Below are 24210 nucleotides of genomic sequence, written 5' to 3' on the forward strand. Positions count from 1 at the left end.
CCCCCACCAACATTCAAAGGGCTTCGTTTCCTCATGGTCAGTTAAACAGTGGTCCTGTCATCATGAACGCTGACTTTAGCAAACCTTTGACTATATTACATAGTTTTGATGACTGTTACTTGTTTATACAGTCCATTTTCTTTTTGTAAGCAGTTTAGAAATAACATACTAGCATTGTAGTTTACTGAACTAAATATATCTGTGCCTCTCACCACGTATTGGTGTTCATTGCTTGATTTTTTACCTACTACACTAAATAGGTTTGTTTCTGCTTTCTTTTATAGTTACTAATAGATTAGGTAGCAACGTATATCATCCTAATAGCCTTTCATCACTTGGCATTTACATTAATTTTTAACAACTTATAAAATTTCTAGTAATCATAGCTTCTTGATTCAAAATACACTGGACAAAAACAAGCATCAAAGTTTTAATCAGATCTTAAAGAAAACAAATGTTTTCTTCACAGTGCTCTAAAGATAGATTTTAAAAGCTATTTTTAATACAGATACATGTTTCCATGGCTTTCTGGGCTGGCAGCTCTCTTGCCTTCATCTTTCAGAAACCTCTACTCAGTTATGCATTTTGGCAGTGTTTCTCATCCAATCTTTTGGTCTTGTCAATTACTCCCCTGACCTCCCCCTCTCCTTCCTCCATTAAAATTTAAACTTGGACCTGTTTAGTGTCTAGTTAATAAAAAATGGAACTGACAAGCTGACAAAAAGAAAACTGACAAGCCTGAAAAATTTGGAAGGGTAGTCAAAGTGTCTTAAAACTTCAGCATTTCATCTGAAGCATAAATGCTTTAAAACTTAGATTAGCAACAGCATTAGAGAACACTAATCTTTGAAATGGCAGGCTGTTTATTTTCTTTGTAATTAATTATAAAAATAAACTGAATAAGAGCTTTGCATGATTTTAAAATGTTATGGTTACCTTCCAGGCAAGTACTGTCAAAGATGTGGACATGTTCTGTTTACAGACTGGAGAAATACAATAGTTGAAGTGATAAAAAATACTATTTTTCTGGTAAAGCTAATTCATGGCTTCAGGATTATTTACTTCAGATACCTGCGCTCAAGGGAAGCCTTAGTTGGAACAAACTGAACTTGCTTTCCATAACACTGATTTTTAAGTGAGAAAACAAAAACACAAACAGAAAGGCATCTCTCTGTCCAGGTGTCTTCTAAATGAATGTGGAGTCTAAAAACAGACTGCTCTTAGGATACACTACCATGATGTTTTGCACCAGGATGTGCTGGTCCATAGTGATTCCGGTAAGAAAGTCACTCAGACTCGGTAGAGTATCATTTAAAATGATATTAGAGCTAACTATAAAGAAAGGGATTAGTACAGACAACCCGATGTCCTTTTAGACACTGGGAAATCCAAGCTGTGAAGCATCAAAGAGGTATCTGATCCATGTGCAGCATTCTCTGCAGATCCCAACCGTAGAAAGGGTTATCTCATTTTGGTATTATTGAGCTATGATAGGATTTGAGCTATTACAGGATTTTCTTACAGGAAAACAACTCTGTTCATAATTTCTATTGTAAAACAAAAAGGATGTTCACATAAGAACTTGCTGCTGCAGTTAGATAAAGGCAAGGAGACGCTGGTGGCCTAATTGCTGGTAACAAGAGGGAGCTGCCTGCAGGCTCCTCCCTTACAATGAGGTGCTTGAGTTTATCCAGCAACCAGGGATTACACCCTGCACCATGCAGGCCTCAGGGCTATGTCTGTAGCACAGGTTAGCTGTGACATGGACCACTGACAATTGAGTACACAACAGTCTCCCAGACAGGATGACTATGCATGGTCAAGTGGGTTTTACCTGCTGAATTGATTTCCTCTACTAATTTTCCTCCACTTGTGACATAGACAGGTGAGTAGCATTTTTTCACTATGACCTTGTTTGTTTCTTACCTTATTTGCTAAGAACTCATGTGGACGTTTCCATGAATGCACTTGTAAGGATGCTGGCAACTTTATTTTCCCTTCAGGATCCTCAAAGACATGCTACATAAAATACGCATGAACAAAATGGAACATTTATGATTAATTACAGTATTGTATCTTCCACAAGATTTAGAAAAAATATATTGTTCCCATGATAATTCACTTAAGGGGACAAATACCATAAGAAGGAACTAATAGTATCTATAACAGAACTCAAGGAGTGTAAAGCCCAAAATGAAGATTCAGCACAAAAGCTGCTTATATTGTTGAGAAGTCTGTGTGGTCTGTGCTGTCTAAATAGCTCTATGTGAAATGTTTTCTTTCTTTTCCAACCTTCAGAAAAACCTCCTCACAAACTGTTTAAGCTTTTAAGTCAGGTACTCTTCTGCCTGTTCTAACTCACCTATTTCTAAAACTTTTTAAATTGAAGACGGAACATAAATATCTAAAGCGTTATTTAGATGCAAACAAAGCAGGTTTCACACATTTAAAACTGCTATAGAAACCACAGAGAGATATAATTACACAGCACCATGAATTAGCCCATTAAAGAGAGAATCTCACAAAATTTTCGTACTTATCCTCTATGCTAAAAGAAGGCATCAGGATACATGGTATCTGTTTGCTTAATAGCACAATGTAGGTGAGCAGATGCCTCTGGTAATGCTCGTGCTGACCAAGAAACTAATTGGTTCACATATAATGCCTTTTATTTGTGTCTGGAATTTTAAATAGCTTTTAGGCATATTATACATTTCTGTGTGCTTAACAGTCCACGATGTACTGTATTTATCTTCTACACACCAAACAAGAGAAAGTTATCTGGGAAGGAAAAACTATGATACTTTGAGTATGTACTGATTAAAGGAAGGCAAAAGAAAATACGAAAGCATAAAAACCACCAACCAAAGACTCTAAAATAGTATTTTCTTTGCATTTTTTTTAAATTTGTTTCGCTGTGTACACTCTCTGCAGCAAACTATTTCAAATACCTGGAGAACAAAAGATTATTTGGAGGGAAAAAAAGAACCTTTTAGGAATATTTATTCTTCTGAAAGCTTAAAGAAGGCCTTGTAGCATGGACCATACAGAACTGTATTAACACAGCGGTTTATATTCTGCTTTCAGAGACATCCAACCCTGAGTACACGGTCTAACAGGAAGGTTATACACTTAAACACTACATAAACCAGAAAACAGGAGACAGGTGAGAATGACATAACACTAAGCAAAGAAACACCCCCCCAAAAATTGAGAGATTTAGCTTTCTAGTACAAAAATACTTTGAATTAGGATACTGTAGGTTGGCTGACAAAATGAGGTTTAACTTATCTTTTATTTAAGGTGGCTATAAAGAGATAACTGCTAGGTCTTAAGAGTTCATGCTCTAAGGACAGGAGCCTCAACTACAGGTTCTACAGAAAGAACAGGCAAGAAACAGGCACAAGAGAGACAAGGTCAAATGCACAATTTCAGCAGCACACTGTGCTGCCCTAAGAGAGGCTATTGTGTAGGGGTACTTGGTAAAAGAGCTTTAGTGTTACGAGGAAAGAGATCACTTCTGACTAATGCCTTTTCCCCACAGAAGAAATAGGATTGTTTATATTCGTGTTCCGAGTGTACCCAAAGGTACTGGATGCCATCACTAATTCTGTTTCTAACTGAAACACCCTATATGATGTTGAATTCTGGCTAGCTGCTTGGATCAAAAGAGGCCACATTAAAAAATTCTTCAGATCTGTAAATTCATCTGCTGTGACTGATATTTATATTTAACAACTCCTTTAAACATGTAAAAAGAGCAATGTTTCATATAGCTTGTGGCTGAAGAACAGAATGGTCCAGTAAACACCTAAGAATGTCTCTTATGCTAAAAAAGAAGAAAGATTTTCAGTTACAATTATTCTTAAATTCTATCTATTATAATAATGCTGGTAGACCTACCAGATTAGTGATAGATAAATGTTTAGAGTACAGCCCAAAGACACCAAATATGGTAACGGAACAGAAGAAAGACACAAGGGAAAATTATTTACATGTCAAGTTAATAGCAGTATTCAGTACAGAACCCATACCTTCTCTCAGAAGAGTACTTTGGCCTCATTGGGGTATAATATATTTAAGCTTGGGATAAGAAAAAAACCCCTAAATCTACAAACACATATGGAACATATACATAATACATAAGAATACATACAGAACAAATGTAGGAACAATGCACAATTTGCATATAAAATATGATTAAGCACTGTATTAAATACCATTTTTAAGTGACATTTAAAATACAAGTTTGAGAAACTCTTTAAGAAACAATTTTACTACCACTCTGCATAAAATGCACAGACATTCTGTAATGATAACGAGTTTGAAGGAGTAAAAATCCACATGAGATTTGAAAGTCACTCCAAAGTTGGAAAGACAGAATTTTTCTGCATCTGGTAGGTGCTTACTTTTTGCAAAAGAACAATATCCCCTCAAACCATTCTCTGCACACTGGAACTGCAAACAGTGTTTCACATGTCCAGAAATTCAGGTGTGCAAAAGAAAGTACTTCAACATCCATTTTTCTCATAATAAAGATGGGTGCATTTAATCTTTTGACTCCACAGAACCTGAAGTGCCCAGAGAAGGGATTGTTCTGACATACTACAACAGTTCAGCTGTTACCACATCCCCAGTTTTAATTTTGGGATTGCATTTTTTTTAAATCATTAATGTGCACACATTAGACCACACATATTAACAGTGCATTTAAGAAGCAACACATAAACAATGCACAATATTATTTTAGTTTATTATTTTAGAACTATTTAAAACTTACTGAAAATATATGATTGAAAATCAGCATATTTATCAGTAACAAAATTTTCTGACGTTGTGACAAATACTCTACTAAATACAGGTAAAAAATGAAGTAGAAATAATATGTGTCAAACAACTTACTGAAATGGGACTTTTCCCAGTTTTATCTTTCTCTTTTCCAACTTTTCCAGCATCCCATTTTTCTGCATTGATATCTGCTTCATTCCATTCTGGCCAAATAGGAAATCTCCACCTCTCATTGGAAGCACCTCTGTGGGAAGACAAAGTTGCCCTGGGAAACAAACAAAGACATGAATAAAAATGAACAGTATATTAGGCAAGGGTAGTAGGAAGATTTTTATCTCATAAAATATTCTTTTTTTAATGCACTCTAATAAAAAATCTAGTGTTGGTAACTACAGTAACTTTTTGTCACTAAGATAAGCAAGCCTATAGAAGTGCTAGATGGTGCTATTAGGTATAAACCAACAAAATATTCAAATGCATTTATATGAGGAAACCTGCTGAAGTAAATGGGACAGCTGAAGCACAAAAGCAGAATCCGAATGCAGTTTCCTCCATCTTCCTTTTCCCCTGCTTCAAGCCACATTCTTGATTCTCCTGTGTCAGGTCCTAGCATTCACGGCCCAATTCAACTCACTCATCCATCTGACAGCTTTCATCTTTTTTCTTTTTTTATGACTTATTTTCTCTAACCACCAAAAGGAGCTTGCTATGGATAAAAGACATATCAGGGAAAAGGACTCCCACTGCTAGGCACCTGTGAGCTGCTAGACCAGTCAGTTCTGTCTCCAGTTAGTTTCATTCTTGGGGCCTCTTATGCTGCCAGCACTCTCACTACCCTCTTATTAGCGTTCACAACTCTGGTAAAAAGTTCGCTGAGACTGCAGCGATTTTCACAAGTAGCACTGGTGCACATCATTTTTCCAGAGCATATGAAGGGCTGAAAAACTGAATTAGCTAGAATGAGAATACAGCAGCTCCTTCCTCCTTAACTACCAAACCTGGAAGCAGACAAAGTGTGTACAGGTCACATCTTAATTATATTCTCCCAAATCCACAGGCAATAAACTGTAGATGTTCACTCAAAAGAACAAAGGGAAGAAGCTGCAGGGACCTGAGAAGCAACCTGGCACCAAAAACTGAGCAAAAGGGTTTAAAAAAAATCTTATTGCAGAAAAAGTATCACTTCATCTAGTTGGAAAAAAGGACTAAGGTCAGAATTTCCTTTGATATTCAGCAGTGTCCTACAGCAGAAATACACTATTAGACAGAGACTTTTTTACTACTGGAGCCTTAACAATATACTTACATGATATATACTTCTATTACAATATGTACATCAGCTATAAAAAACTACAGATATTGTCATTCTCTTTCCTTTCCTTATATAACACTTTTTTCTTTTTTTTTTTTTTTTTTTTTTTCTTAATGTGAAACAGCAGAATTCCTTCAAATATGTCCAGGAGATCAGGAAGGTAAACAGTGCTTTGGGCTACAGCTGGCGAGCTATTTTTACAAACTGGTACCAAGAAATATTTATTTTAAAAATTAAAGCTTAATTTCTTTAGAAACTGACATCTTCAGGAGATCTGAAAGGGAAAGCTTCCATTTTTTTAATGTTTGAGAACAGTTTCTTTTCACTCCTGGCCATATACTGCATATCATATCATGTGGATATTTATACTGTTACACTAATCAGTCAGTCAGAACATATAAAACCATACTCTCATTTTAAATTTCAGAATTAAAGCTTTCTCTTCAGATTTTGGTGACTCCACAGAAAAAAAACCTGAATCCTGATTATGATTTACAGCATCACTGAGATTGTGCAAAGAATCTGACATTTCAGATAAAATGGTCAAAGTGTCATAATTCACATATGCTCTTTTTTAGTTGTTGTACACAATATTCATTCATTGTTCCTATATAGGTGCAACATTAATTATGACTATGTTCTAAAGACAAACACAGACTACATAAATGAGTAGTCTGGCTAGGGAAAAATGGTGGGTAGCAAGTGGCACCTGAAAATACTATTAAGCTCTGTCTCTCAGATGGTGGAAGCAGGGGCAAGTCACTTGGGGGAAAAGAGACATTGCTAAAGTGTAGAGCAATGAAATTACAAAAGCAAAAGCTCAGCAGGAGTCAAAATAATCAAAGGACATTAAGGGCAAGGAAAAAAGCTTCTACAATTACACTGGCAGCAAAGGAAAGACTAAGTAAGGCAAGTGCATGTTCACTGCTTAATGAGGCAGGTAACCTAGTGACAAAGGACACAGGAAAGGCCAAGATACTCAATGCCTTTTTCTGTCTTGGATGATGCTGGCAAATTTGGCTCTCAGGCCTCCCAGTCTACTAACAGTCTGTGGGAGTGAAGCATTAGCTACAGTAGAGGAAGGCAGCTAGGAGGCACTTAAACCAGTTGAACACACACAGCTCCATGGGACTAGTTGGGATGTAAGCAAAGGTACTGAGGGTGTTGACAGGAGTCACTGCAAGGCTCCTGTCAGTCATATTCAAAAGACCATGGCAATCGGGCAAAGTTCCTGATGACTGGAAAAAGGCAATCAAACTCATCTTAAAAAAAGGTAAGAAGGAGGATCTGGGGAACGATGGAAATTCGAGATACTTTAAACTCAAATGGATCAGGACCTAAGCAACCTGATTTAAGCTGGCCCTGCTCTGAGCAGGGAGATGGACTAGATGGCTATCAGAGGCACATTTCAATCAACATTTTTCTGTGATTCCATAATACTTTGTTGTTAGCAATAATAAGGACAAAGACATGGGTAAAAATAAAGATTTCTCACTGTCTAGATAATAACTACATTCATCCACACTATCAGTAACTCTTACTGGAAGACAGCTGTGAAAATTCAATACCATCTGTGCCTTCTGCTATGCAAATAAAAAATATAACTTCTACCACTCTATCTGGAAGGAAGATATATTCTCTGGAGTGATACCTTGCTTTGCTTTTCCATCTCTGTCATCTCAGTTATGTGTAAATGGCCTCCAGCCTCTCTCTATTATGTTTGATCTTTCATTAATAACTTTTTTTTCTCTGGCATTTTCTTGAAGACTCAGATGATGCTTTATTCTATATTCAATACTTATTATTCAATACTATTATATTCAATAATACTTAACAAGCAATTGAAAATCCTGAAGTGTTTATCAGTTTCTCTGGATTACTAGGAATGTCTATACCAGTTCCAGTTGTTTCAAAGTATCTGCTGTATCTGCATTAATTGCATGCATGAAGAACAATGAAAAAGAATCCTAGCTGTACCTACAGCTTCAACACTTGGGATATTTTGAAACTTTGCCCCTTTCAACATTGATTTTAATATGACACCTGGCAGCTTCTTATATATACCTACAAGCAAAAAATGACAAGTTAAAATTCTTACTTTTTCTACTTCTTTCTTACTTCAGATTAAATATGAATATGTGGTGATTTTAAATATTCAAGGACTACTACTAATTTTTTTATCTTTTTTCCTCCTTCTTAAGTCTGCATTTGCTCTTTTAAATATTTATAGAGAAGCATGGAAGCTTCACTCAATTATGATAATAATGATAAAAATAAAGATAAAGATGTTCTGAAGCCATTCCAAAAGAAAATTAAATAATAACTGCAATAATTGCTACAAGATTTCTGACTGCTTTGGGACAATAACAGAATAATAAAAAAGCACATTTTAAAAAAACAACAAGATACGGAAAGACTTGCCTAGCTTACTATCACACTAAGACAGAAAATCACCTTCCAATGCACTTTGACATAACAGAATATCCTCAACACTAACAATGTGGAAGACATAGAAACAGTGCTATCTAAGACTGAGATGGCTCAACTAAGTTGGGGAAGCCCAATGCTCCTGCTTCGCAAAAAGGATGATTCAACAAGGTTTCTGAAAAATTCATAGAGAACTGCAATTTAATTGAACTCAAAATATAAAAGAATAAGTGAAAAAGAACAGCTGAGTGTATTAAAATACTGTATTTGAGTAAAGCTGTTAAAAAGTTTCTTTATTACAAGAATTGAATAATATAATTCATTGAGAATTCTTTGAAATGAACTAACAGACACAAGGACAAAGCAAACCATTACTAGTATTTTATGCTCAAGCTGGATGGCTTCATTGTGCAACAGTATTTTAAACACTAACACTGGCAGAATTCTTTTTAATCCTGTGCTAAACCCTAAAGGAGATAAAGGAAGAATAAACTGCCAAATGAGGGAAACACTATGAAGTTGGCACTAATTCACCTCTGACCCTCTAAGCAGCTTCTCCAAGAATACTGGTATAATTGATACAGTGCCAACAAGGGAAAATAGGGATTGGCAGGATAGACAAACACAACAGGAAAAAAAGAATGCAGATTGTGGCCTAAGTTTTTCAGACTTCAGATTTAAGAGACAGGAAACAGGCTCGCAAGTACTGGAAATGTGCTCTCTCAAGTTAAACACAGTCATTTAGTCTGTAGACATACAGACTTTAGCTGCTCACACACTCTAAGTAAGATGCTGTCAACATGGTTAATGGAGTCTAGGGAGCAAGAATTTTCTTCTTAAAGTAGATAAATCTACCTGTAAATTCTCTATGACCACTCCTCACAGAGGGAACCCAGAAGTATTGAAGGGAGTTTTCTCAAGAGAATCACAGAAGTATTGGTGTTTAGTTTCAGAACAGCATGGCTACTACACCTTCCTTCCCCAGTACTCGTGTCATTCGTGGTCACCAGACAATAACACTTTTGTGACACTATGCAGGTTTTTTAGAATTTAGGAAGATACCATTCTTTCTATTTCATTCTTTCCTCTGCATAAAGATTTAATGCTCTTTTTTCTAACTCTTCCTTGCAAAAGTTAGATGCACCTTTAATCTTGCTTAGTATTTTTATGCTGTTGCTTTCCTTAATAATAAAACAAAATAAACCCCAAAATTAGGATGGAAAAATAATTAGTGTTTCACTTTTGCTTAGATGAGCAGATCTAAGGATGGAAATGAGACATCTTCTCACAGTAATTTTGTTTGGGGGTATTTGAAACAGACAAAATTATTTAATAGTTCAATAACCATGCCAGTACTGCTTCCACAATGACTCTGGGACTTCATGCAGCAATCTGGTTGGAGCCTTGACAGATAAAAGTGCTTCAGCTTTTTCTGCCTCCATGTCTGTACTTTCGAAGTTAGGAAAAAAATCCACAGGGATTCCACCACATTGATGACTTCTTCAGGGTTTCTGGTTAGTTATTTGCATATGGATATATGCAATCTTTCTGCAATCCTTGTCATTTCTTATGACACAGGTTGCAAAGATTTTTTTTTGCAGCTAAATCCTTTTTCTATTTTCATTAAGGTTTTGTTTGTTTATTTCTATTAAATGTACTTAAGCTTCAAAGTTTAATATCTGCTTTGTATTAATACAGAAATTTTCATGGATTTAGGACACAGTATTGGGATCTCTGAGGACTGAGATGCAAAATTGAAACCTAAGTTTTGACTGACTTAATGAATTGCTACTCAGCAGCTGAGCTACAGCTACTGTCTATGCATCTGCTGTTAGCAACTGTGGAGTAAAATACATGTTTGCTTAAAGTACATTTTAGAGAATGAAAAGACAGCATTGGTATCTGTAAGAGCAACTGTTTTAACCAATCAGCCATTTTATTTGCAGTGCGATACATTTAGGTGGTACAGTATGATTAGATATTTATATGCTAGCCTTTCTGTAGACTCAATGATTATGAGTTTGGCCTTCATTTGATTCACTCTATTCAGAATTTGTTTATCTCCACAGCAGGTCATTTATTTCTAAATAACTGCCAACAGGCCAACACTTCATCCCATCTTAGTGCTCCCTGTAGGAGTTTTAAATGGTCATGAACATTATCCATAGCATATCTTAAAGACTAAAAAAATAAACTGTGAATTTGATTATAACATCCCAACAGAAGACAAAAATCTTTGATGCTCATCAGTTTCACCTTGTTCCCTGTAGATTGTTGCCAATCTTTTATCTTTCATTAAATATTATTTATTCTTTCCATGAAATATCTGCAATCATTACACTGTAGAGCTTAATTTCACTAAAGCCTCAGAAAATACAGTATTAACATATATCTGATGTCACACTGACTACAGTTCTTGGGATGTCCAGTAATTAATGGAAATGATTCAGTAACAGGACATCATATTTAAGTAATTAGTATCTAGAATGCCAGTGAATGAGGCTCAGAGCTGAAACTTTCATCCTTCTTTCCTCCTTTGACTCCTTTAGATGCTCTGAATTCCTCTATATGTATAGAAGTAAGAGCAATCTGAAGGAAGAGATGAGAATGAGGAATCTCACATCTCATATTCCCCAGTGGATACCAACATTGAGTCACAGGGAGATGAGAATTTTGGGCTCCTTCCACTTACTAGGAAGCGGTAAAGAAAAATGTGTCCCTTCACTCAGACTGTTTGAGCAGCCAGAAGAAACAATTTCTAGCCTCACTAAAGGCTTTTTATGTTTAGGAAAAAGAGAGCAGAGAACAAGCACATGGCTCAACTTCTCCAAACGTGCCCTGCGGGGAAGCTACTTAACTTTTTCCCTAATCTCTTCAGAACTCAAAGACAAAAGGCCCCTCTGAAGACGTTATTTTACTGCAGAAAGTTCTTCTAAACTCTAATCACTGAAATGTGGTGTTTTTTTTTTTTTAAAAAAAAAGTAGCATTTGAGTATCCTAGAAACCCACAGCAGAAACCATGGCAACACTCAAGTTCATAAGAATCTGGAAACGGTATGAGAACATTTGACCAAGTATCAGTAACTGTGCCAAAATGATTTGCTCCTTTTCTTCATACCTAGTGCCATTCTTCAGAAGAGGAATGAACAGAATGAGTCATGATCAGACGATCTAATAAGCAGCTAAGGTAATACAGTCTTCTCTTTATTATTAGTATAGTCAGCAGCAATTACAAAATAAGCCAAAAATGTGTATGTGTTGTTTACAATAACTTACCATTATTCTTATCTCGGACACTGGACCCAAAACTTAAAAGGACTCTCTGCAGAAGAAAAATACACTAGTGTAATTGCTCAGAGCTCTCATGTTTGGGGAGAGACTCAAGCCATGGATGCAGTTCAGGTACAATGACCAGAACAAATAATTGTAAAGAATCTAAGTTGCAATGATAATTGCTTGCAAAGCCTATCACAACAGGTTTTGTTGTCATTTCACTTTTGTGTACTGGCGTAGGATGTCTTCCTCAAAAAGCACAGAGTGCTTTCTGTGTGAAGCAAGATCAAACTGTGGAAAATTAAAGTGATGATGGAAAGAAAAGATGACTACCAACTGATTATTCTTTATAGGCATATTATTTTCAAAGGAGTCTGAAAGTCTAGTACAATTTCAAGTGTAATATTCTCTTTTCTAAACATAGCTGACAACCTTGTAGGTGTCAGACAAACTACTAATAGACTTCAGTAACTTGCCAAGAATGAGCCTATTTCTAATGCACACACATTTGCTAAGAGAGGATGGTTACCTAGCCTCACATTTAGCCTTATCAGCTAGAAGTCCACGTTTTCTTTTTTCTTTTTTTTTTATTTGTCTGCATATTAATGGGAGGTGAGAAGTTCCTTCTTGGTTTGCTTTCCAGGTTATAGAACAGGAAAAAAAAGCACTACATGCCAAATCCCTTGCCTAAATTCACAGTGTTATTTCCTGGACATTATTTAAAAAAAAAATTGATAGAAAGTAGTTGTCTAGAAGCACTGTTTTAATTTTTTTTTTTTTTTAGTTTGTTCTCCTATTTTCAGATGGATTCCATTTGTTGTCCTATAAATAATTGTCTGAATTTTAGCCTTCATAATTTCAAAATTCCAGTTAAATTTGAGTATCTTTCTTTAAAAGTTTGGATCAGTTATCATCAACATAATTCAGACTTTTTTTATTTTGATCCATTTATACCAACTATACCTTTTTGCTATATAAAAATTTGAACTGACAAAAAAGTCAGAAATTTAATATAAAAAGCAGAACAGAGTACTAGACTGGTGTTGTGTTACGAGAAAAAAAATGAAGATGCATTCAAAAAACTGATGATAAAGAGTGATAAGGCAATTGATTATTTCATATAGATCACAACAGATTTTTTTTACTTTGTGTAACTAAGCCTTAGCAAAACTAAAACAAAAATACATTTTTTCCATATATTTTGGAAGAAATTATGTGAAATCCAACCTTCTTGTTCATAGCAAGCTCATCCACAGTGTTAGAATTATGGACTCATTTTTAACCTTCTATTTTTGCATTCCAGGAAGAATAGTTTTTAATTGCACAAATAATCATTAAATGACTGAAAGACAGAAGCAAAATCAGGTGAAGTTACAAACTTCAGAAAGAATTGTGTGGACACTGCTGCTTTCAGTGGCAGCACGAATCAAGACTCTGTGGCCTGAGAGAGCAATGCTAGAAAAGCTCAGCTTGCCATTTTCAGCGGCAAGAGTCAGCTGTCGTAAAAATTCTCTGCTCCTGATTCTATGGAGCCAAAGGTCTGCTGTCAAAAAGCTTTTAATATGGAATGGAAAAAATTACTATTTTACATATCTGAAAAATACTCGGAAGGTATCAGATGGCCTGGAAGTCATTTATCAGCTTTTCATGTTCTACTGCACTGGGGTCACTTAGACTTTTAACAGATATCCCTCCAAAAAAAATTTTTTTTTTTTTATTTACATTCCCAAGTGTGGAACACTGAAGATTAATCCCAAGAGATGTCTGCTCAAGCAGAAATCTTGCAATACCTAGCTCTTAAATGAACACTTTAAACCTATAGAAACAAAGACAGTTTACAGAGGGCTTTATATCAACTTTTACAGGTGGAAATATAATATACCAATACCTAGCTAGAGTTACCAAGGGCCTGGAAAGAAGAGTGCCTTTTCTGATGATTAACAGGTGCCAATCTCAGCCCAAATAAGTGATCTTTGACCGATTCTTCCAAGGTGGTTGAATCTGGGTTGTGCTCCAGGTGGGATTGTTGTCAGCCAGCCCAAATCCTTTACGGTTACCTGGTTTCAAAAGGTGGAGGTGACAGGTCACATGAACAGAATGCAGACCATAGGCACCAAGAGGTCCCAGCTGCATCTTGCAGTCTTTCAATAAATCACAGACTGTCTAAGTAACATCTACACCCAACCTGCAGACCAAATTTCTGTTTGATCAATCCATTGTCCTTCCAACTAGTAGCAAATGACTACAGATTATATAGTTCTCAGTTACTGATAGCACTTCAAGATCAGGAGCTATCTGTCATTATGACTAATCAGTTAAGATCTCTGTTCCAAGTACAGTCAAGGAAAGGAAATAAAACAATAGAACACATTAGAAGCAAGATGCCCGATACAAGAAATTAGTAAAGTGCCACTCAGCATTATCAATTTTATGTCCTTTGCATGAAATACTATGTCTGGTTCAGTTGCCCGAGCAATGTGAAAGTAACTTTGGAAATTCAGTGACAGGCAATGGTTTAGAGCATGGAGGAATAACAAAGTGTTAACTTACAAAATCCTGAGTAGTATAGATAAGTGTATTATTTATCTGTTCTCATGACACAAGAAAAATAATGCATCTAACATAAACCACAGCAAATTTAAAACTGGTAAAAGGAAACATCTGACCTCTCAGTACATAATTAGCAGCAGAACCCTTTTACAACTGATGCAACTCAGGTGAGAATAATGATCTGTAGCTTCTGGAACAGCCTATCTCAAGCAGCACATGCCTCTCAAACTCAGGACAAAAAAAGAAGAAAAGGAATGTGCCACTTGGGGGATCTTAGTTCCACTCCACTGAGCCATGTGTGAGAAACCACTAACAGTACAGTCACAAAGCATCCACTTGTTCTGGTTGTCCTCCAGAGCAGGAAGCTGACAATCTCCTTTCAAATCCTTCTTAATGTACCTGATTCAAGAGGCAATCTGAAGTCATGTTTCCCCATATATTTGTACAGTATCTTTAAAACTGTGGGACCAGTAACTTTTGAGTTTGTTTTTCCCAGCACTAGGAATACTGCAGCACTTCTTTCCATAGTAGAGTTTGCTTCTCAAGTATCTTTTAATAACATGGCCTGTGCTTTACTCCTTTCTTTAGCATTTCTTCCTTGTTGGCTTCTGTAAAATCCTTTTGTGCCTTCTAAATGCACCTGGGTAATTAACTAAGAACTAAAAATCACTTCATGGCAGAGTATGTCAGTACTTCTGTGGATTTAGGTCAACTCATTTACAAAGTACTTAGCACGTATTGATAAGAAAAACAGAAAATCACATTTCTTCAGTGGTGTTTACAGAGAGCTCACAGAAGAAGCTAAAGACCATTCAGTTTAAGTAGATGAATAACCCATGTCAAACAGTCTCTAACATGATACTTTAAGAATGCTTTCGAGTTTCAAAGCACAATTATTACTATCTTTCTCTTGACAGTGCTTTTTCTGCTATATAGTTCTGCTGAAAGCTGCTTCTTTCTATTACATTGTTCATCACACTGTTCATTGTAATAGAAGTCTGGACTCCAACTGCACGGTTTGATTGCACTGTCTCCAACCAATGGCTCACGGGGAGTGTCTACCTGCAAGACCCTCTGATATTGCTTTGTGTTCCATGGAAGGAAAAACCTAAAACTACAGCATTTAGTGTGATATTGCCACTGGTCTATTACTTAATGTTTTCATACCCATGAGTCCATGAAGTTTCAGATCTAGAGATGAACTCGCAGGGGTTCATTGGTTTAATTAGAATTAACTAGGACAACTAATTCAAATATGTAATTTCCTAATTGAAATGTAATCTGGTTAAAAGATTCAATTTACTGGTTGGCTTATATGCTATTTTAACATGGGGAAGAACCCATTGTCTCACTACAAAGCATGAAACTAAAAAAGAAGAAAAAATAAAAAGTACTAACAAATTGATTATACAGACTAAAGTTGTACTGTGTTTACACACTGAAACATTTCAATGAATGAAGCACAGATGCTGAAAGCAAGATCTTAATCTTTCTGGCCAGAAAATGCTAACACTAAAATTCTGGGTGTGCTTAACTTTATTTCTGAGGCTAAAAAAATACTGGCTTTGAAAAAATCAGTTATGTACAGAACAAATAAACAAAGACAATAAATGAAAAACAGATATTTTATGCCCAGGAAGGACAATGCAGACTCTTCAGGCATGTCTCTAGTTTTTGTTAGATTACAATTTAGGTGTTAGTACAATAGTGCAGTAAAAGAGTTCACAGATGCACATTGATGCATTGATTCTGAAGAACAATCATGAACCAAAGAACTTCACCCAAATTTCACCTAAGATCCTAACAGATTTATCCACTAGCACTACTATGTCTGGGGAAAGTATGCATGTGCATGACAGTAACATTTGCTCAGTGTTTTCAGATGGTTAAATTTTAAGCTACATAGACCCCGGAAAATACTTACCTGAGGAACAAACTCCTCTTAACTCTGCAGCTGGACACCCTGGAATCATGGGCCATTACAGATTTATGTTGCTTCTGAATTATTTGAGAGAACACAAATGCCTTGTCATATTGGTAATGCAAACTGCCAATAAACCCTTCCAAAAGGCTCTGGACAGCCACTCAAAGCAAAAGAATTCTGTTTATCTTCTGAGTGATAGCAATTAGCCTGCTAAATGAGACCATGATCTTAAAACACCTGTTCCTTGAGATTATCAGGACAGTAGCTGCCAACTGGAAATGAACAACTGTAGCTCAAGATACACCACAGCTGATTCCCAGACTCCTGTGAAGCCTTAACTGGCCTTGGGTTGGCACATGGTTAGGAAGGATCTGAACTGAGATATTTGAGATAGAAGAGTGTACTGGGTCTGGCTGAGCCAGAATTGGGTTTCCCCTATAGCAGCCCTCACGGTGCTGTGGTTTATGCTGGGAGCTGGCAGGGTGTTGATAGCACCCTGGTGTTGTGGCTACTGCTGAGCAGTGCTTACACAGCACCAAGGGTCCTTCTGACATTCCCCTCCCCCCCGTGGGACGGGGTGGGCAAGATCTTGGGAGGGGACACAATCAGGACAGCTGACCTGAACCGACCAAAGGGATATTCCAGACCACATGACGGCTGCTCAGGATAAAGCTGGGAGAAAGGAGGAAGGGGGTGGAGTCATCCTTGGTCCTCCAAGGCAACTGCTATGCATATCAGAGCCCTGCTTCCTAGGAAAGCCCGACATTGCCTGTTAATGGGAAGTAGAGAATAAATCTGTTCTTTTCTTTTTGCTTCTGCACGTGGACCTTTGCTTTGCTTACAATAAAACTGCTTTTGTTTTACCCACAAGGGTTGGTCTATTTTTATTTTTTTTTTCTAGTTTATTTTCTTTCCCCTTTTTGCCCTGTTGAGAAAAAAAAAAGGGGAAGTGGGGGAAGTGATAGAGTGAATTGGTGGGTACCTGGCATTTAGCCAAGGTCAAACCACCACAAAGGCATAAGAACATAAAGGCATATATAGTATATTTCTCCAGTACTTTGTTAGTCTCTGATCAGTTTTAGCTCAAGTACTTCTTGAGCTATATGTGGTTGCGATGTACGTATATAATCTTCAAAGGATTTCTTTTCCACAAACTTGTGCCATGACCCCATGTAAGTTTTTAGCGCCCGTTAAAACTTCCACTAACCAACACGAGAGCTCCAGCACAACACTAAAAGCAGCCCCAAGTTCAAGCACCATGCCATTATCCACTAGATATTAGTTCTTGCTATTCCCAAACCTTAATCTAGAGAACTCCACCCAAAACATCAAAAAATTAATCTGTCCAGTCTATATTCTCTAAACCACTGCTGCAGCCTAAACCTTAAGAATACTTACCTGAGGAACACATACTGGCAGTGGATAAAATCTCAATCACAAGCTTTGACCGAATCTTTATTCTAGGCATACGGGAATTCAAGCACAAATTAGCAGTGCTGCTATTTTTTCTGTTCTTACCCTCCCAGCCTTTAATATTAATAACAAATTTTAGGTAATCCTAGACTTTGGTGCAGCAACCCACTGTACAACAGTAGTGCAGCAACCTGCTACTCATTGCAATCCATCAGGCACACAGCTAAATCTAAATCACTTCTTCCAGCCAGTCCAGGCTTCAGCCTGTCTGTGCAGATCCTTAAGGATCCAACAACAGGTAATACTGCTCTTAGTTACTGCTCTCCCTAAAAAGAACTCCAGCACCACTCTGACCTTCTAAACATCAATGACCTCTGCCTGTGCCACAATTATCCCTAAATCACTTGCTTCTCTTGGGACTGACCATTAAATCCTCACTTCTGTCCCTAATAACCCAAAGCCTAATTCAGATAGATGTTGATGAATCAAGTTTAATTCAGAAGATTGGGCTTGATGGCATACAGCTTCATCAAATTCAATTAAAAGCATTTTAATTCATTATCCATTCTTACTAGCCAGAATCTCTTTCAGTGCTGACAAAGACATCAATTCCTATTCACTATAGCCATTGAAACCTGGGAAAAATCAGATTCTGAGTAGACTCTAATGGTGCAATTAAGAAAAGCTATAAGGACCGCAGTTCTTTTGAGCTCTTCAGCCTGTCATCTCTAGCTACTGCCTAGATCCTGAAGGAAACCGCTACCTAATTAGAAAGGAGTAATGAAGAGAGACCCAAAGGAGCATCCTGCAGAGATCTACAGAAAGCCTGGCTTAGCGACTCCAAAGGAATTTTCTTGCCTTCTCCATATGCATCTGAGGTCCCACTCCAGCATCACAATATATCCACCAATAATCCCCATCTATCTTCCATGGTGCAGGTGTACTGTGCTGACTGTTGTAAGCATTTACAGGGGAAAAAGAAACCTGATCTCACTAGAAATCAAGCGAAGTAATTTCAAGGTGATCAAAATATATTGCCCAGATGTTTGAACACATTACTCTGAGAAAGCTTTTGCATTAACATTATCCACAAGACTTGAAGTTATAACACTATAATTCTTTGTGGTAAGTATTGACAGCTCTCAGGATTTTTTTTACAAAATATTCCTAAAAACTATTAGCCTTTTTTCTTTTTTATATTATTGACATTTCTATTCAGTATTTATCATTAAATACATCTAAAAACACATAGTATTTACTATCAGAAAGACAATATTAGACCAAAGAGAAGATATTTTTTACATTTTGATTCTCGCAACTGAACTGCTAGTGTGTTCAAAAAAAAAAAAAAAAGTGATCCTTAGGGAAAGCCTATCTTGCAATTATCACAGAATACTAAACTTTCAAGGCAACGTTTCCTCAGGCAACCTGCAAACGTCCATTCCTCTTTCAGATACAGATATAGTAACATTACTCAAATTCTCATAAACTTACACAAAACTTGTACACTACAAGTTGTCTCTGTCTCACAAATGCACTGAACAAGCTGGGTAACAATGAATATACACAGATGTCAATGAAATATCTAATGAGTAATTGTCATATTTCCAATCAACACAGCTTCAATTTTACAGAGTGTGTATAAGATATAGTTCTAATCTCCACAGTCCACTGAAAAAAAGACTTGGTAAACTGCCTTTGATAAAACATTTATGATCATTACTAACACTTGCCTACTATTAGGAGAAAATCATTACCTGAAGAAACAGAGAACAATCTGTCCAACACAGGGATTACTCACCAAAATGAGGACTAAGTCATAGGGTTACACAGTACAGTTGTTTTATCACTGTGTAGTTTTTCTCAACAATTATAAATATTAAGAGCATCAGTATTAATCATTTTGTCCCAGAGCAGACTCATGCAGAATCAGCTCTGTACTATTCTGATTTTTCTTGATAAGAATCATGTAGATTTAGCCTTAAATCAGGAAATTGAACATTCTCTGATTTGAGGCTAGAAATGTACTTTCTAGTAAATGAATGACATTTGTCTCTTCTTCTCATGGTCCCACAAACACAGAATATATTTACTGTAATACAGGTATTCCTTACTATACAGCATCTTTCCATTTCCAAATAAAGAAATAACATGTCAATCCGTTTGCTGTCAATTGCATTGCCATCATTCCGACATCACAAATCCTAAGACAAAGGGGAAAGCGCTCTAGAAGCAATGTTGAAAATTGAAAAATGAAACATAGCCTCCATTTTGCATAAGTCACCAATCTGTAGTTCTGTAGTTTTGACCATAAGCCTGATCCAAATAAAAAGCTCCCTGTAGACTTTAGCAGACTGTAGTTCAAAAATTGAAACTGCCTACTTGCTTGTTCTTTCCATAGAAATACTTTAGCTTACAGCAGTGTTCTCCAAAGCAGGGTGTGCGCACAAGGAAGAACATATTGGAACTTCAGTATTGCATGTATATAATTTATAAATAAATGTACATGAATTGCAGGTGTGTGCTCAAAATGTTATACTGATAGGGTTGCATGATCAAAAAAGTTTGGAGACCACCAGCTTATATCATAACTAAAGAGAAGAAATACAATTTGATGTTTCAGTCCTTTCAGAGGAGTTAAAAATGCTAAAATAGTGTTTCAAGACAAAAATTCATTTACACAAAAGTTTAGAATAAGTTGTCACTAGCTTTCCTTCATTTAAATTCATTATCTACATTTCAACAGATGCTAAAGTAAAATGTTTCCTGACAGCTTAAACAAGAAGGTTTATAGGGTCAGTTGCTGAACTTGGCAAGACACGCATTGACCTAAACCAACATTTTTTCATCCATCTATCCAAAGGCCTTAGTAATATTTCAGGACAATAAAAAGTAAGGCGGGATAGTTTAGTCAGGAAATTAGTATCAGAATTACTGTAACTTTAGATTTTCTGTGTCACAGATTTCCCATTTTCTTTTACATTACCAACATTTCTAGTAATATATATACACTAATATAAACACACAAACACAAAAGTAGTTCTGTATACTAAAAGCTGTTCCATCAAATAAGATTTTTTTCTTTAAAAAATAATTTAAGAAAGGTCACTTCATGTCTTCATATGCCTGAATATTGCTCAGGACAGTAAGATGCCATATGGAAATGTATAGCTCATACAACCTGACTAGATGCTTACTACTGAGAGTTACTCCTGTTTACAGTTTTACAAGTGCACTCTGTTATCACAATGACAGAACAGAGAAACCCAAAACTCATGCTAGTGTTTAAACAGAAGTTACAGAATTAATGAAAAAAATAAATACAAACTATATAATCTGTGTTATGAAGGTTCTGCATTACAGTCAGGCTACTGTAACAGTTTCTTCCATAGTCTAGTAACGTTAAGTCACTAAACCACCATTAGGGTATCTTCAAGCTACCACACTTTATGTAAAATAGCTTTAGTGAAGGGACTAAATATTCCTCTGCTCTGATTCTTAGCTAATATTGAATTAACATTAGCATATGCTCGACATTAGTTCTATTGCAATTAGTTGATAACTGCAGAGATGAACTGTCTCCTGTCCTTAAGGTCTAACATGAGATTTCAAATATAACATGAGCATATCTCCTAGACTGCATTTCAGAGGTGTTTCTGTAAAGCTTAATATCATTCAAATAGTTTGTAACTATTCTCATCTCAACCTGACACTAGGAAAATAATTTTCTAATCTGATTTATCTATCGAGGTCTCATTTAATATAGCCTAAAGTAACAATATACAAATGAAAAAGATGGATACTGTTCTAGATAATCTGATACAAATAATTGATTTCATAAGAATGATTCTTTACAAATTCTTATGTATGATATAGGACAGAATTAACAATTTTACTATATAAAAAGTACATATTATTAGACTAAAAAAAATTGTATCTTAATTTAATGGAAGAGCTAAAAAATTCTCACACAGGAAGAATGCCTATTGGGGGACAAAATCTGAAATACTGGACAAAAACTTTTGGATGATAGCCCCTTCAGTTTCACATGGACTGGAAAGTAAGAAAATACTTCTTTTTCTCTAACAGTGATAAAAAATAAAAGTGTCCCTGACAGCTTAGATATCATCAGAAAAGATCTGATAAACTGCTTGAAGTAGTAAATACGAGGGGCCGTATGGCTGTGGTCAAAACAAACAAAAAAGTTACTAAGCAAAGGGACACAGTGAAGAGAAGGGAGGAATTAGAGATATTGACTGCCTGCAACAACAGAGAAGTTATCAAAATGGAAATCAAGGTGTGAAATGCAAAACAGATGTATAAAAATATGAAATAAGAAACTACTTTGTAGCAAAGGCTGGCTAACTCATATGAAATAAGAACAAAGAGGCTTTTGAAAATTCATTTCAAGAGAGAAATAAGTGATACAGCTGAAACCTCTGTTTATGGAAGGAAAAAGAAGAGCAGGCTTACATACTTTAGGATGAGAAAGCTGCTCAAAACATAAGAAATAGAACACAAAGGTCAAAATAGCAACAGTGAAAGAAAGTCAGTGTTTTCCATTTATTTATTTATTTGTCTTTGCAGGGAGAAATACACATTTCACAGAAATATATACAAATTCACACAAAATCTTAGCAAATAGTGATTCAATTTAAAATATCTTAAGAGACACTACTTAAACAGAAATATTTAAGAAACTAATAGGAAGAATGGGGTTTTTTGTAGTGCTTTTTTTCCTCAGATTCATTATAACATAAAGCAAACATTCAAGGCATTGCGAGTTATATTTTCCTTCTGTAAACGAAACTGATGTGCTCTAAGAGTGGTTAACCATTTCGCCCTGAAAACTTCAACCAGCTTAGATCCTCCACCTGATGAGAATGGAGCATGTATTCCCAAAATTATTGTCCCGATTTGCAGCTTCGAGGTTCTTTTAAACCCAAACATCATTTCAGTGAACACTTCTGTCTGCGCTTAACTGTAAGTCGAACACTTCATACCAAGAGCTGTGGCCAACACGCTGCCCCTGGCATACAGAAATGGCCACACTGCAAAGCCACCCACCCGCATAGCCCCTGTGCCGAGGCCTTCTCGTTCCCGCAGCTCTCTCAAGGTCCCAGGGCTCCTCTCTACTCATCCGGCTACTCATAAGATACACCCAACATCGCTTTGGCAGGATGACGCTACCGGACAGGTGCGGTACAACTTCCACACCCAGCTGGGCCTCCGGGTTTTTTAAGAAAGAAAATAAAACATACTACAACCACCACCAAACCTCGCCTTGCCCACTGAACCCGCTTTTAATGAAGTATCCACCTGAGCAAGTAAACTTTCTTGGCGTCGGTTATCTGCGGGCGCCCCCGCCCCACCTGCGTCCAGCCGGCGCCTGTGGCGACAAGGCCGCGGCACTGAGCCGTGGCCGGCAGAAGGCGGCACCAGGTCGCCCTGACGCCCACCCGGGCCCAGGGTCCGAGACCTGGGGCGGCCGGACGCCCCGACCCGCTCGCCTCGCCCCCCGCGGCCGGCCGGCCGGCGTGAGGGGGCACCCCTTCGCCCGCGCCTCCCTCCCTCCCGGGGCTCTTACTCTTTGGCGGAGGCGCCCAGCAGCCCGGAGCTGTTTCGGCTGCCGAACTCCTTCTTCTTGCTCCCCTTGGAGGCCATGGCCGCGGGCCCCGCCGCGTCCGCCGCGTTGCCGGGCGACCCGGCCCGCCGGAGGTAGCGGCCCCAGCGCCGCCCCGCGGCCCAGGAGCCCCGCGGCCAGCCCGGGCCCCGCCGGCGTGTTCGAGGAACTAAAAATCGGATGTAAAGTGCCTTTGCGGAAAAGGGCTTAGCTTTCAAAGTGATGAAATGCTGCTGCCTGAGCTCATGCGGGAGCTTCAAGGATCTCTCCGAAGATGGCATTGGGGGGGGTGGGGGGGAGAGATAAAGGCATTTTAAAACCGCATTTTAGTTATAAATACTATAATCGCATGACTGAGTTTCTGTTGAACAATTAAAAAGCGAGAGTAAAAAGTACCACTTCAAAACGGTTGCAATTTTTGGCCCCTTTTTATAGCAGTACATATAAACCACATGAGAAGGAAGCAGAAAAAAGAATTGGTACTGGAGCCTAGAGAGGTTTCAGAGCTAGAATGTGCAAGTGTGTATTTTCTTTTTTTAATTTCAAAATGATGCTAATTCCTGATACAAAGCCTGTAATTACCAAAGTGAAAGGAATTTCACCAAGCTTAGGTAAAACTAACATTTATCAGCTACTTTTGAATTCAGCAGATAGCTGATTTCAACCAAACTAAGTAAAATTTTTCAGATACATTCCAGGGATTATGTTACTGCCAAAACCTCCTATTTCTAACTTTCAACCTGTTTGCTATTTCCCAGGTTATAATCTGTGATGAAAAATCCATGATAAACCAAAACATACTTCTTCACTTATTTTTATTCAAGCTCAGTCTTTCTGAAATATAAAAATCAATGAAAATTTATTTGTCAAACTGCAGAGGGCATGAATAGATCAAAAGAT

The 24210-nt window shown here is 37.2% G+C and overlaps 1 protein-coding gene across 1 annotated transcript in view; it reads right to left on the reverse strand.

Moving 5' to 3' along the window:
* The window catches only part of ADGB (androglobin), a 129945-nt gene extending 106354 nt beyond the window's left edge, over nucleotides 1–23591 (reverse strand). Inside the window, exons 1-3 of the mRNA XM_074899302.1 lie at nucleotides 23275–23591; nucleotides 4903–5053; nucleotides 1927–2019 (exon numbers count right to left, since the gene is read on the reverse strand). Of these exons, the coding sequence (XP_074755403.1) occupies nucleotides 1927–2019; nucleotides 4903–5053; nucleotides 23275–23591 (561 nt within the window). The remainder of the gene's footprint in view (nucleotides 1–1926; nucleotides 2020–4902; nucleotides 5054–23274) is intronic.
* Nucleotides 23592–24210: the final 619 nt, after the last annotated feature.

Source organism: Athene noctua, chromosome 1 (assembly GCF_965140245.1).
Source record: "Athene noctua chromosome 1, bAthNoc1.hap1.1, whole genome shotgun sequence".
Lineage (NCBI taxonomy): Eukaryota > Metazoa > Chordata > Aves > Strigiformes > Strigidae > Athene > Athene noctua.